Here is a 12,777-nt window from a genome sequence, read left to right as displayed (position 1 = left end):
TCTTCAGAAGAAGGATTGGAGATCCTGTTCTGTCATTTAACCCAACCCCAGGGCATCTAAAAATATGTGCAAAACACTAGATTTAAATAGAAACATGAATGATCCTCACTAGTCTATATATATATATATATATATATATATATATATATATATATATATAATTCTTTTTTTTTTAATGAATTTATTTTGTATGTAAAACTACCTTCTTATGACACTATATACGTATCTTGCCCAGACAATATAGAAATAAAAAAAAAACCCTGTCACTTCAGATCTAGTAACAGGGTATTGGGGCATTGTTTTAGGAACATTACCCTGTTACTGGTGTCTTTACCACTCATATTTGTATCCTTTTCTCAGGAATATATGATTATATATTGTTATATTCATAGCCAATGCTCAAATTACTTGACAATATGGTAGTCAGTAGGAAAATGGCTGTATGCAACACAAAGCACATGAATTGAGCATTATGCTATTGTAATACTGATTTTTTTTTTTTTTTCCAAGGATTGCAGTTTAGTTTTTATAGACCCACATTTCTGTTTTTTTTTTTTTTTTTTTTAGAATAGCAAATATAAATTGAATCGGAGCTGTTTTATGTGATATTAACATTGACTGAGTGCACCTGAATGCAAGAAAACTTCACCCAAAATTAACAACTTTGTTTTTTTCTTGTTCCAAACACCTTTGTGTTTTTTTTCCATAGGTCTCCTACTTCATTTAAGAACAAGTTTAAACATGGTCAAATCAAAAGGCTTATTGTCCATAAATAATGTCCATGAAATTAATCTACTCAAAAATAAATGGTCACAATCATTCTGGAATACAAAATAATAAAACGTTTTGACTTGATAAAAACTTCACTAAGAGATTTGCACTTGTTTTTTGAAAAACAGTCTAATAACTTGCTGTCGTACTTTTTTCAAATTTACACCGTAAATAATCGGATTTAAAATTGGTGGCATGAGTAAGAATTCCAGGGCCATAAAATTACGCACACCTTGTGGCAAATTCTTTGAGCCATAACGACTGTACAGTACATCAAATAACAATGCAGTACTCACATTGATCAGTGAGAGCAAATGTGGTACACATGTTTGTATGAATTTTTTTCTGCCCTCTATTGATTTCCTGCACATTTTAATCAAGTAAATGTATGAGCAAAATATAAATACTGCATGTCCAAAGTATGTAAGAATAAGAAAGTACCCAAATACATTATTTAATGTTGTAGAAAAACATGAAAGTTTTGCAACTGCCCAAATCTCACAGTATAACTTTTCAACAGTAGAGCCACATAAAGTGAGTCTAGAAACTAATATAACTGCAACAGCCATGCACAACATTGGAGTCAGCCAGCAGAAAAGGATACACTGAAGAACTCTCTGACTAGTCATTATTGAATGATACCCCAAAGGTCTGCATATTGCCACATACCTGTCATATGCCATAACTGTTAATGTTGAAAAGTCACATAAAGCAGATGAATAAATGACAAAGATCTGATTCATACATCCAACATAAGAAATCACATGATCATATGATAACAAATCATACATGAATTTAGGGTAGAATCCAGCGGTGCCAAAAAGTCCATTTACACATAAATTGCAGATAAACAGATACATTGGCTCGTGAAATTTCTTATATGAGATTATAGTGAAAATGACTGTTACATTACAAAAGACCATCAAGGGAAAAAACAGTGCAGTTAAAGAAAAAAACACATATCTGTTTTCCATTGTTTCATTGAGACCGTAGAGTGTAAATACTAGGACACTGGACTCATTCTCCAGTTGTGGCTGAATCTGGAATAATATTAGCCTATTATGTAGATTTATGTTGTTGTTATTAAATTATTTGAAAACTAATTAGACATAGAAGGATGTGTTATCTTGAATGGTCAAGGTGTTTAACTAGGAATCATGTAGATGTAATAATAATAATCATCATCTAATTTAAGAATGCATTGCTTTTAACAGTTATAATTCTGTTACATGGAAACTTACCATGTTCTCTCTAGGCTTGTTTCCTGCAGTATTTTGTTAAGGACTGATTTGATTTGGTTTATGTATGGACATTGGTCTCATGCTAATGCTAATTGCCATGACTACAAAAACTGAAAACAGTTTTAACAAGCTCTCCAAAGGCTTTTTTTTCTCTCTCTCATGTCAAAATAACTCCATCTATGCATCTAAGTAGATTTAGATAAATTATCTATTTAAATAATTTTTGTCATTGATATTTCTGCCAATACATTAGTTCCAAGACTACATACAATGTGAAATTTGATACAATTATTTACAAAATGTATTTAATACTATTTTAATATTTTCTGTTTCTGTTATGTTGTCAGCTCACACTTTCTTCACTAACTGGCTTACAATACACAGTAAAAGCCAGAGTGTTAAATTAACACTGCTCGGGGCATACAGTATATGGTCCCACTCTAAAAGAGTGTTAGGGAGCTTTTACACTGGGCTCGTTTGCTGCAGTCCGAGCACGAGCGCGGTTGTTCCCGATGCTGCCCAGCGTTGGTCTGCTTTCACACCCAATAGTTGTATCGAACACAGGTGTGTTTACACTCACCTTACGTCATCAAAAACACACACGGAAAATGCATGGAGAACACAACGCGACTGAGCATAGTTGTAACTTTTTTGTTATTTCGGTGCTATTATGCACAGCATAGTTAACGACAACTGCGTTAATGTTCATTGCTTGGTGTAATCCAGCAGTTATCAATGTTTCCTTGCCACTCATGGATTTTGTGTGTTGAGGAAATGATGATATTGACACTGTTACACGTGTACATGTTACGCATGTGCTGGATATTTTACTTTCTTACCAAGTGCGCACCACAGTCTGTGTTGCTACCACATTCACACAAACTGTGCCACAGTTTGAGAACAACTGAACTCAGACCATCTTCTCCAAATAATCTCGGGTTCGGTAAACCAGTGCGCACCAGGGTCCGATGACAACATTCACATTAGCAATTTTTCATGCGAACCGAGCCCCGTTCCGCACTAAACTGCCAGTGTGAAAGCCCCCCTAAAAGTAACAATGAAGCAATGTTCATGAGATAATTATGTGATTAATTAAATGCTGATTGATCATAAGTGATGAGCACCTAATATTAACGAGCAGAATAACTGAAGAAAAAAAGAAAAACACAAGAACTACTGATTTTAACCACAGCCTTAAAAGAAGTCATCTAAAATAAAAGATATTAAATCACTCATTAAATCACTCAAAATCTCAGCAGATGATTAATCATCTCCACAAACAGCATCACCAACTGCATTACGAACCAGTTTGAATTTTATGTGTCTAAAAATGTATTATTAAGAATCAGCAGAGGTTTAGATGTAAATTTTTATGGAAAATAATACAATTTGAAGTCACCGTTGTGGAGATAAACGTTTAGATTCAGTATACACTCTAAAAAAAAAATTCAAGGGAGCTGTTACCACTACATAATTTAATACATTATTGTAAATTAAAAATTCTAAATTTTTAATTTGATTAAACCTTTTAAGTTGCTAGCATTATTTTAATGAGCTGTCATGACAGAATAATGTTGATAATTGCATCAACTTAATAATGAATGCAATTTAAACATAAATATATGTGTTGATTCGTTTAAAACAATATTTACGTTGTAGCAACCCAATGAAATAGGCTTGATAACTTAATTTTTCCACACCATTTGAGTTCAGGATTTCAAAACTCCTCCCCCACTTAACGAGCAAGGAGCAAGTTCAGACATGTTTTAGGCTGGCCAGTACGACATAAAGGACATTTCAAGGTGAGTAAGTTTTATTTCATTTACAAAAAAATTATCTCCATTTAACTAGGTTTAGCTACACCTGGTAATACAGTTTATGTTAGAAGTGTAATTTGACACTGATGGCAGTGGATAAGAATTTAAAACAGTTTCATTTAAAAATATGCTCAGCCAGAAAGGGAGTTTTATTTGTGCTGTAAATAGGAAAATAATTTAATGCACAGACACATTTTTAAAAATCTGTCGTCATTCACACAGATAGCATTCAATTTTTGCTGTTTGACCAACATTAACAGACTTCTGATCTCTGTAAAAAAGATACTAGAGGCAGGTTTTTTTTTTTTTTTTTTTTTTTTTTTTTGCTTATTTATATAGTGTGTTTTCATGTTAGTACAACCTGCAGAAAGAGATATTCTGCATTTTGGTCACTGCTGTTATGCAACCTAAACAAAAATTCCCTGCACTTAAAGGCATACAGTAAATTACTGTTAAATTATATTTCAGTGAATCTTCTGACATCAATTACGAATATCTACTGGTTGCTGAGATTTGCATGAACAGTTAATGCAAATGTACTATGACATTCTAGGCTGATCAGTATTTTTTTTTTTAAGTAGGCCCATACCTAAAAATGGGTTTTGGGTGTAAAATGTGTAAATTTGAAACCAAAACACAAATAGCAATGCTAAAACATTACAGGCTATACCATGGTAATGGTGGGCAACCACTGCCATGCCTTTATCAAGACTGTTTTTGTTCTTTCAGAACATGGGGTAGCCTTAGATCACATTTATCAAGACATCACTCTAGGGAAACTCAGGAAAGATTCAGATCTGCAGAAAGTATCTCTTTTACTTTTCCTTGTTGCAATGCCAAGACAATCTCCACGGAAAGAGAATTATTTGAACACCTGGGTCGGCATTTGAAAAAACATGAGACTGTCATGTGTGTATTTCAGAACTGCAATTTCAGCACTATTATTTATGGTACATTTGCTTCCCACAGAAGCCGAAAACTCCTCACTCATTGATGGACTTCAAGGAAGACATAATAAAAAGGTTTGTAAGTTCAACCAACACAGATCAACTCAGTGATGTGGAAATTCAAGGTAGGGAGATGCCTGATGATGGTCAAGATGATGATAATGATGTGAGAGTTCTGCCAAACCACATTGAAAAAATGTTGGCTTTGTTGTTCCTAAAACTTGAGAGCACTTTTAATGTATCTAACAGGTGTATTGATGAGGTTGTTGAGGAGTTAAATTTCATATCTCATTCAGCATCAGGACCCATCATCAAACGCATTTTACAGTCCTGCTTGAGGAAACATAATTGTGAGATTGATGAATCGGTTGTGTCAGACATGGTGACAGAGCTGTGTAATGCAAATCCTTTTACCTCTGCCCAGAGTAGCAGTGGTCCCCTTTCTTCTGCCTACAAGAGAAGGTCTTATTATATAGAGCAGTTTGATGTGGTGGAACCAGTGGAGTATGTACTGGATAAGGAAGAAAATAGAAGCTTCCAGTATGTCCCCATTCTGAAGTCATTGCTTCAGGTTTTGAGTCAGAAAGAGATCAGGGATTTAATCTTACAAAACAGAGAAGCTCAAAGTACCATTAAACTCAGTACAGGGCATTTTCTGATGGCATTTACTACAAAACAAATGAGTTGTTTTCTGCAGGAGATCCTACGATTGCTATTATTCTCTATGTCGATTACTTTGAGATATGCAATCCTCTGGGAACATCAAGAAAGAAACACAAAGTGACAGCTGTGTACTGGGTGTTAGCTGATGTTCCTGCACTGCTCAGATCTTCACTGACCTCCATCTTCTTAGCAATTCTCTGCAAAGCTGATGATGTTAAGAGATTTGGTTATAGTACTGTACTTGAGCCACTGCTCAAGGATCTTGTGAGCTTGGAGGAGGAGGGCCTGTATGTTCCAGCAATAGGCAAAATAGTCAAAGGAACAGTGTTTTGTGTCGTGGCAGATAATCTTGGGGCACATTCCTTGGGGGGATTTGTTGAAAATTTCTCCAGTTCTTACATTTGCAGATTTTGTCTGGGTGACAAGTCAAAGTTTCAGTTAGAAGAAGTCAGAACAGGGGCATTTCCTCTCAGAACTAAAGAACAGCATGAAATGCATATCCAGGCTGTGCAGGAGAATACTGACTTGACTCATGCCTATGGAGTCAAGAGGCATTGTCCACTTACGGAGAATCTAAAGTATTTCAACGTTTTATCAGGATACCCTCCTGATGTGATGCATGATTTGTTTGAGGGTATAGTCCCCCGAGAACTGGATCTCTTTCTTCAAGTATTTATCAAAAATAAATACTTTACTCTTGATGAGCTCAACAAAGCCATTCAACTGTTTCCGTACAAATGGTAAGACAAGACTGATTCTCCACAGCAGGTCCCTCTGAATTTTGCAACAAAGAAAAGTGTTGGAGGGAATGCACATGAGAATTGGTCTTTGTTGAGATTTCATCCTCATTGGATTAAAAATCCCTCAGGGTGATCCAACATGGGAAGTACTTCTAGTGCCCAAAGACATAGTTGAGCTAGTTGTGAGCCACGTTCACACAGAGGAGACGATTTGCTACCTGGACAGTAGAATCTCTGAACACAAACACAGATTGCTCCAGATTTTCCCAGAGGAAAAACTAATACCCAAACACCATTTCCTGGAACATTATCCTGAGTTGATCAGAGCCTATGGTCCACCATTGTTACTGTGGACTATGCGGTTTGAAGCCAAACACAGCTTTTTAAGCGTGTTGTCAGGCACACACAAACCTTTCGAAATATTCTGCTTTCACTTTCCATGAAGCATCAGCTGATGATTGCATGTAACCATCATGATACTAGTGTTGTAAAACCCATCTTATATTCGACAAATCTGGCTACTGTAGATGTTACTGTGCTCAGAGAAAACATCCAGAAAGCACTGCAAGCTAAATTCCCTGATGAAAGACGTATTCAGATAGCCAATACAGTGTGTTACAGGGGCACAAAGTATGTAATCGGAATGGTTTTGGCTAATGTCTCGACAGGTGGTCTGACGGATTTTGGAGAGTTGATCCAAATAGTTGTTGTTAAAGGCACTCTTGTATTCATTCTGAAATCCATGATTGCATGGTCAGTTGAGCATCTCAGGAGCTATGTTCTTGAGAAAACAGACACTGTGAAAGTGCTAGAGCCTGCAGAGCTGTCTGACATGTTCCCTTTATCACCTTATGTATTTAGTGGAAAGAGCATTGTAACCCTGAAACACTACATTTATGTTACTTAGATTGCCATTAAAACCTTGACTTGTCAAATTCACAAGTTGGAACAAAAAGCCACTTTATCACTTTTTCACAACACATCAAAATCCCCAGTGTTAATTTAACACTCCCCAGTGTTAATTTAACACTCTGAGTGTGGACTCATATAAACACTGAAGCAGTGTTAAAAGTAACACTGAAGCAGAGTTGACGTTAATGAGATAATTAAGAAGTTAAATGAGTTATGATTGACAATTATTGAAGACACCTGATGTTAACAAGCAGAATCACCAAACGAGAAAATTACAATTTGTGTATCACCATTATAGTGGTCATTGTTTGCTTTAGTTGGGATCTTGGCTTGTAACTTTTTACTTTTAAAGTTTGTTTGTCAAACCAAGAGCAAAAATCATCGCGTGTTGATGATTATGTTTTAATATAATCGTTGTTTAACATGAATCACTGAACTCATTTACAGTCTTTTCTCAAAGTAAAACTTCCATTATTGATTGTCACAGCTTTGATTCCACAATGAAAAAAATCTGTATTTTCTATACATTTTGTAGGTATCTCTTGGAAGTGATTCTGATTTTTTTTTAATTAAAGAATTCTAATTTTAGGCACACACAGATAACAATAATCAACGTATGAATCTCAACAATGGTGACAAACAACATATTCAGATAAACAGACCAACTCTGAACATCACAAAACTAGATACAAAAAAATGAACATAAAAAAAACAAAAATAAAATATAGTTAGAATAAAAAGTTAAAAAGACTGTTCAGCTCATAATTTATTCATGCCGCAATGCATGATGGGAGCCATGGATGAGTTTTTATTGGCTACAACATGCTTTTTTGATGGTCACCGTTGTTGTGATGCTCACGCTGATTCCTGATGTCTGTGTGTCCAAACAAAAGATTACTTTTTTTTTTTTTTTTACGTAGAACTAACTATTAAAAACATGTCATACTATGTCAGAAATGCTGGGTTGCTTACTTTTCTTTTTCACTTAATTTATGTATGCAGTAAAGAAACTTAAACTCAGGCATTCAGGTCACTCTATAACAAATAGCTCAAATCACAATCAATGGCACACATGATTGCCTTTGCTGTGGTCTGTCTGTATGATATAATTCAGTCACCACAGCCACATAAAATCTAAAGATAATAACTGAAGGGTCAAGATCCCAACTAAAGCAAACATTGACCACTATAATGGTGACACACAAATTGTGATTTTTCTGAGTTGGTGATTCTGCTTGTTAACATCAGGTGTCTTCTATAATGGTCAATCACAACTCAATTAACTTCTTAATTACCTCATTAACTTCAACTCTGCTTCAGTGTTACTTTTAACACTGCTTCAGTGTTTATATGAGTCCACACTCAAGAGTGTTAAATTAACACTGGGGATTTTGCTGTGAAGGATGAAGTCTGTTAGCATACACTTACTTTTCAATAAGATTAACATTCAAGAAACAAATACAGTCCAGCAGCAAAGTTTGTTATATGGATGGTCCCCCAGTTATTGCTTGTGCATACTATGTATTTTCATTTAAAAGAACAAACTAACGTAAAAACGTAGTTTGGTGTAATGATCTTGCAATAAGCAGAGCCTTTACAACTCTGGGGGAACATTGTGACATTTGTTGTTATTTTGTGCATTACAGATAATGTCGCAACCAGCTCATCTCCGAGTGATTCTTTCAGACCATGATGTCCAAAAACTGACATTACCTTCTGGAGTCCCGGGAACAGTTGAAGAACTTGAATCAGTTGTTCGAGAAACTTATGGGATTTCTGTGAATTTCTGTTTGCATTACAAGGATGTTGATTTTGGCAATGATTTTTTTACCCTGCTTTCAACTTCCGATATCAAAGACAAAGACACAATCAAGGTTGTGTATGTCCTGGAACCCCGGAGTGTAACTTTGACTTTAACAGATATAGACAGCTCCTTCACAAGCAATGATTGTCCCTCTCAGCCCCTCAATGATGCGTCCTCATCTGTGACCTCCAATGACACATTGCCTGTTTCTTCAGAATCGAGTTCAGAAAATTTAACCTATCGGTCAAAGGGTTGGCCCTCAGAATTTCCAATTCCCCGTTTCTCTTCCAGTACAGAGATACTGCTTCAGTCAGGCAATGAAAAATATAGGTGTTCTGAGACTCGTCTTGATACAAAAGATCTTGTTTCAATGCTTCCAGACATTCTTGGAAAATTAGCTGAAGTCATTTTTGAATACACCGCATACCCATCAAGTGCTCACTTAAGTCAGGTAGCGGAGGCCCTGATCCAAAAATATCCCTGCCTCAAAGAACCAGGGTCATTCAATGGTTACTACGGCTGGATTCAACGACTGAAATACAAGATGAACAATTTTAGATTTATGGCTAACCACGAAACTGTGGTCAACTCACTCAAGCGAAAACCAGCAGATGACCAGACTCCTGCTAAAAATGTTAAAAAGCCTAAAAAGTCTGAAGTGAATTACTTGCCTCCTCATCCTCAAGGTGAAAGCAATGCGAGTTTGGAGCAAGAGAGAGTGAACTTTTTGCATGAAGTGACAAAAAAAGAACAATTTCCAAGTTGTTGCTGAGAAAATGGGCAAGACATTCTCTCTTCGCAGACAAGAAATAATTTACAACAGCCCTGAAATCAGGCATGTCATGGAGCGCTGGCCTGCGTTATCACACAGCAAAATCCCCAGTGTTAATTTAACACTCTTGAGTGTGGACTCATATAAACACTGAAGCAGTGTTAAAAGTAACACTGAAGCAGAGTTGAAGTTAATGAGATAATTTTGACTTTAAGTTAAGTTAATTGAGTTATGATTGACCATTATAGAAGACACCTGATGTTAACAAGCAGAATCACCAACTGAGAAAAATCACAATTTGTGTGTCACCATTATAGTGGTCAATGTTTGATTTAGTTGGGATCTTGACCCTTCAGTTATTATCTTTAGATTTTATGTGGCTGTGGTGACTGAATTATAGCATACAGACAGACCACAGCAAAGGCAATCATGTGTGCCATTGATTGTGATTTGAGCTATTTGTTATAGAGTGACCTGATTGCCTGAGTTTAATTTTCTTTACTGCGTACATTAAGTAAAAAAGAAAAGCAAGCAACCCAGCATTTCTGACATAGTATGACATGTTTTTAATAGTTAGTTCTACGTAAAAAAAAAAAAAGTCATCTTTTGTTTGGACACACAGACATCAGGAATCAGCGCGATCATCACAACAACGGTGACCATCAAAAAAGCATGTTGTAGCCAATAAAAACTCATAAATTATGAGCTGAACAGTCTTTTTAACTTTTTATTCTAACAATATTTTATTTTTGCTGTTTTTATGTTCATTTTTTTGTATCTAGTTTTGTGATGTTCAGAGTTGGTCTGTTTATCTGAATATGCTGTTTGTCACCATTGTTGAGATTCATACGTTGATTATTGTTATCTGTGTGTGCCTAAAATTAGAATTCTTTAATAAAAAAAAAATCAGAATCACTTGCAAGAGATACCTACAAAATGTATAGAAAATACAGATTTTTTCATTGTGGAATCAAAGCTGTGACAATCAATAATGGAAGTTTTACTTTGAGAAAAGCTATAATGGTGATACACAAATTGTAATTTTCTCGTTTGGTGATTCTGCTTGTTAACATCAGATGTCTTCAATAATGGTCAATGATAACTCAATTAACTTCTTAATTATCTCATTAACTTCAACTCTGCTTCAGTGTTACTTTTAACACTGCTTCAGTGTTTATATGAGTCCACACTCAGAGTCTTAAATTAGCACTGGGGAGTGTTAAATTAACACTGGGGATTTTGCTGTGCAGATGCTGCACAGGTAAGTTTTGTTCTCTCTTTAGAAGTGAAAAGAGTTTTGACTAGAGCTTTGATTGTTTTCCCCATCTTCAGATAGCTATTGTTACAGTTTCAGAACTACCAGAAAATCACCTTGAAGTTATTTAAACAGGCTGCAGAAAATTCATGACCGTTGAAATGAAAATTAAATAGTGAACTTAATTTGTAAATAAACAACAGAAATTGCAAGCAAAGTATTAATTGGTGTTGCATTAAAAAATACTGAGAACAGGGCTGAACACAGTATTATTTATTGTATAAGAACATATTACATGTAATCTGTTGTTATATATAAAATGTTCTACCATTCCTATTTTATACAGATAAATGAAGAATTCAAGAGAATAACCACTGTAAGTCTTGAAGCCACCTTTATGGCCAAACTTGACAAGTGTACCCCAAAACTGATGGACCTGGCCTTATCAAAGGGAGGAGCTCAGAAAGATCAGGGACATGCTTCTCAAGGTATTGTAAATTATTTAGACTATCACACTATTAAGATTTGTGTTTAAAATGTCAAGTTGCAGTCATTCACTTGTTCAGAACCTTCCTCCTTGTTTTGGTAATTTGGTCTGTTCAGTTCCTCCTCGTCCGTGATTGTATGTGCATGTTATCCAGATATAGTCTTGTGAATGTCTATTGTAACCTATTGGGAAGTTAATGTGGTGATGTGTATAGTCTGTATTCTCCGTCGTCATCCAGTAAACTCCTCATTTTGATCACTATCCTCCTCGAGTACTTTGTCTTATGTTTAGCACACACCATATTTGTAACATGTTGGCAGTTTCTCTTTATTCTTTTTTTTCATTTTTATTTAATAGCACAATACAATTGAAGTACGGAGAGAAGTAGCTGTCCGTTGCCTTGTTGTCTATCTTGGAGAGAAAGAAGACGACCTTTTCAAGGAGTTTGTTGTGAGTACAATATCTTGAAAATAAAATTAAATCTTCACTTGGCACAGTGTAAACACACAGGGCAACAATGTGCTCCTGCACTGCTCTCTTTCAGTTCAAATTTTAGGTATATTACACTGGCCACACACTGGGTCTACCCAGGTCAGTGATATCATAATGATGGGCTATTTAGTTTAATAAAGATATGTATGGAAAAAGACTTTTGTGTGTATGGCTGTTGCTTTTCACTTAACCTTTTGAATTATTTCATGAAACGTACTATTTTTTGACAAAATAGTTTTGATCGTTACTAATTGATGCAAACTATTTTGGCCATTTGAGTAACTAGGTGCATGCTCATTAAAAAAAGTTAAAATTGAGTTAAAGTTAATATAGAACAAAGTTTGCGGTGATTAACCGAATTAAGTAAGATTAACTTAAAAAAAAAACAGGAATAATCCAATTCATTAGCTCTAACATGCTATCTTTATTTTCTCTTGCTTTACAAGAACACACAAGAGTTTGAGGAGGACCTTGAAAGGCAAGTGATGACAATTGCCATCATCGGTGATCAACCTACTTCAGGATTTGACCAAAAGACGGCAACCATTGTGGTTGAGGGCATCAAAATCCTCAATGGAATGGATATCTCAAGGTGCTGTGCTCTGCTGATGGGCATAATATATGCTCTGAATCTGAGTTACCCTAAGGAACTTAAATATACCTGTGAAGTCTTTCAGAAGCTGTTTCTTGAACTTGATGGACTGAAACCCAGTGCAAAAGTAATGCATCTGAAGAACAGTATTTTCTGAAATCTCTATTTGTTCCAGAGGAAATTTTGCTTTTTTTTTTTCTTTTTTTTTGACACGAAATTACTGTAGGCTGATCTCTTTGTTATTTAATACTGCTTGAGAAACTGAAGTTAAAATATGAATGTCA

General features: G+C 35.4%; 1 protein-coding gene across 1 annotated transcript; it reads right to left on the bottom strand.

The window, feature by feature from the left end:
* Positions 1-866: 866 nt before the first annotated feature.
* Positions 867-5,621, bottom strand: LOC113114605 (olfactory receptor 1D2-like). Its single transcript, XM_026281479.1, has 2 exons — positions 5,616-5,621; positions 867-1,811 (listed from the first exon to the last, which is right to left on the bottom strand). Exons 1-2 carry the CDS (start codon positions 5,619-5,621, stop codon positions 867-869), a joined length of 951 nt encoding a protein of 316 aa, XP_026137264.1.
* Between the last annotated feature and the right edge of the window lie 7,156 nt (positions 5,622-12,777).

The sequence above is a fragment of the Carassius auratus genome, chromosome 15 (assembly GCF_003368295.1).
Source record: "Carassius auratus strain Wakin chromosome 15, ASM336829v1, whole genome shotgun sequence".
In the NCBI taxonomy this organism is placed as follows: domain Eukaryota; kingdom Metazoa; phylum Chordata; class Actinopteri; order Cypriniformes; family Cyprinidae; genus Carassius; species Carassius auratus.
Note: the sequence above shows the minus strand (reverse complement) of the source record. Positions and strands in the feature narration are given on the sequence as shown.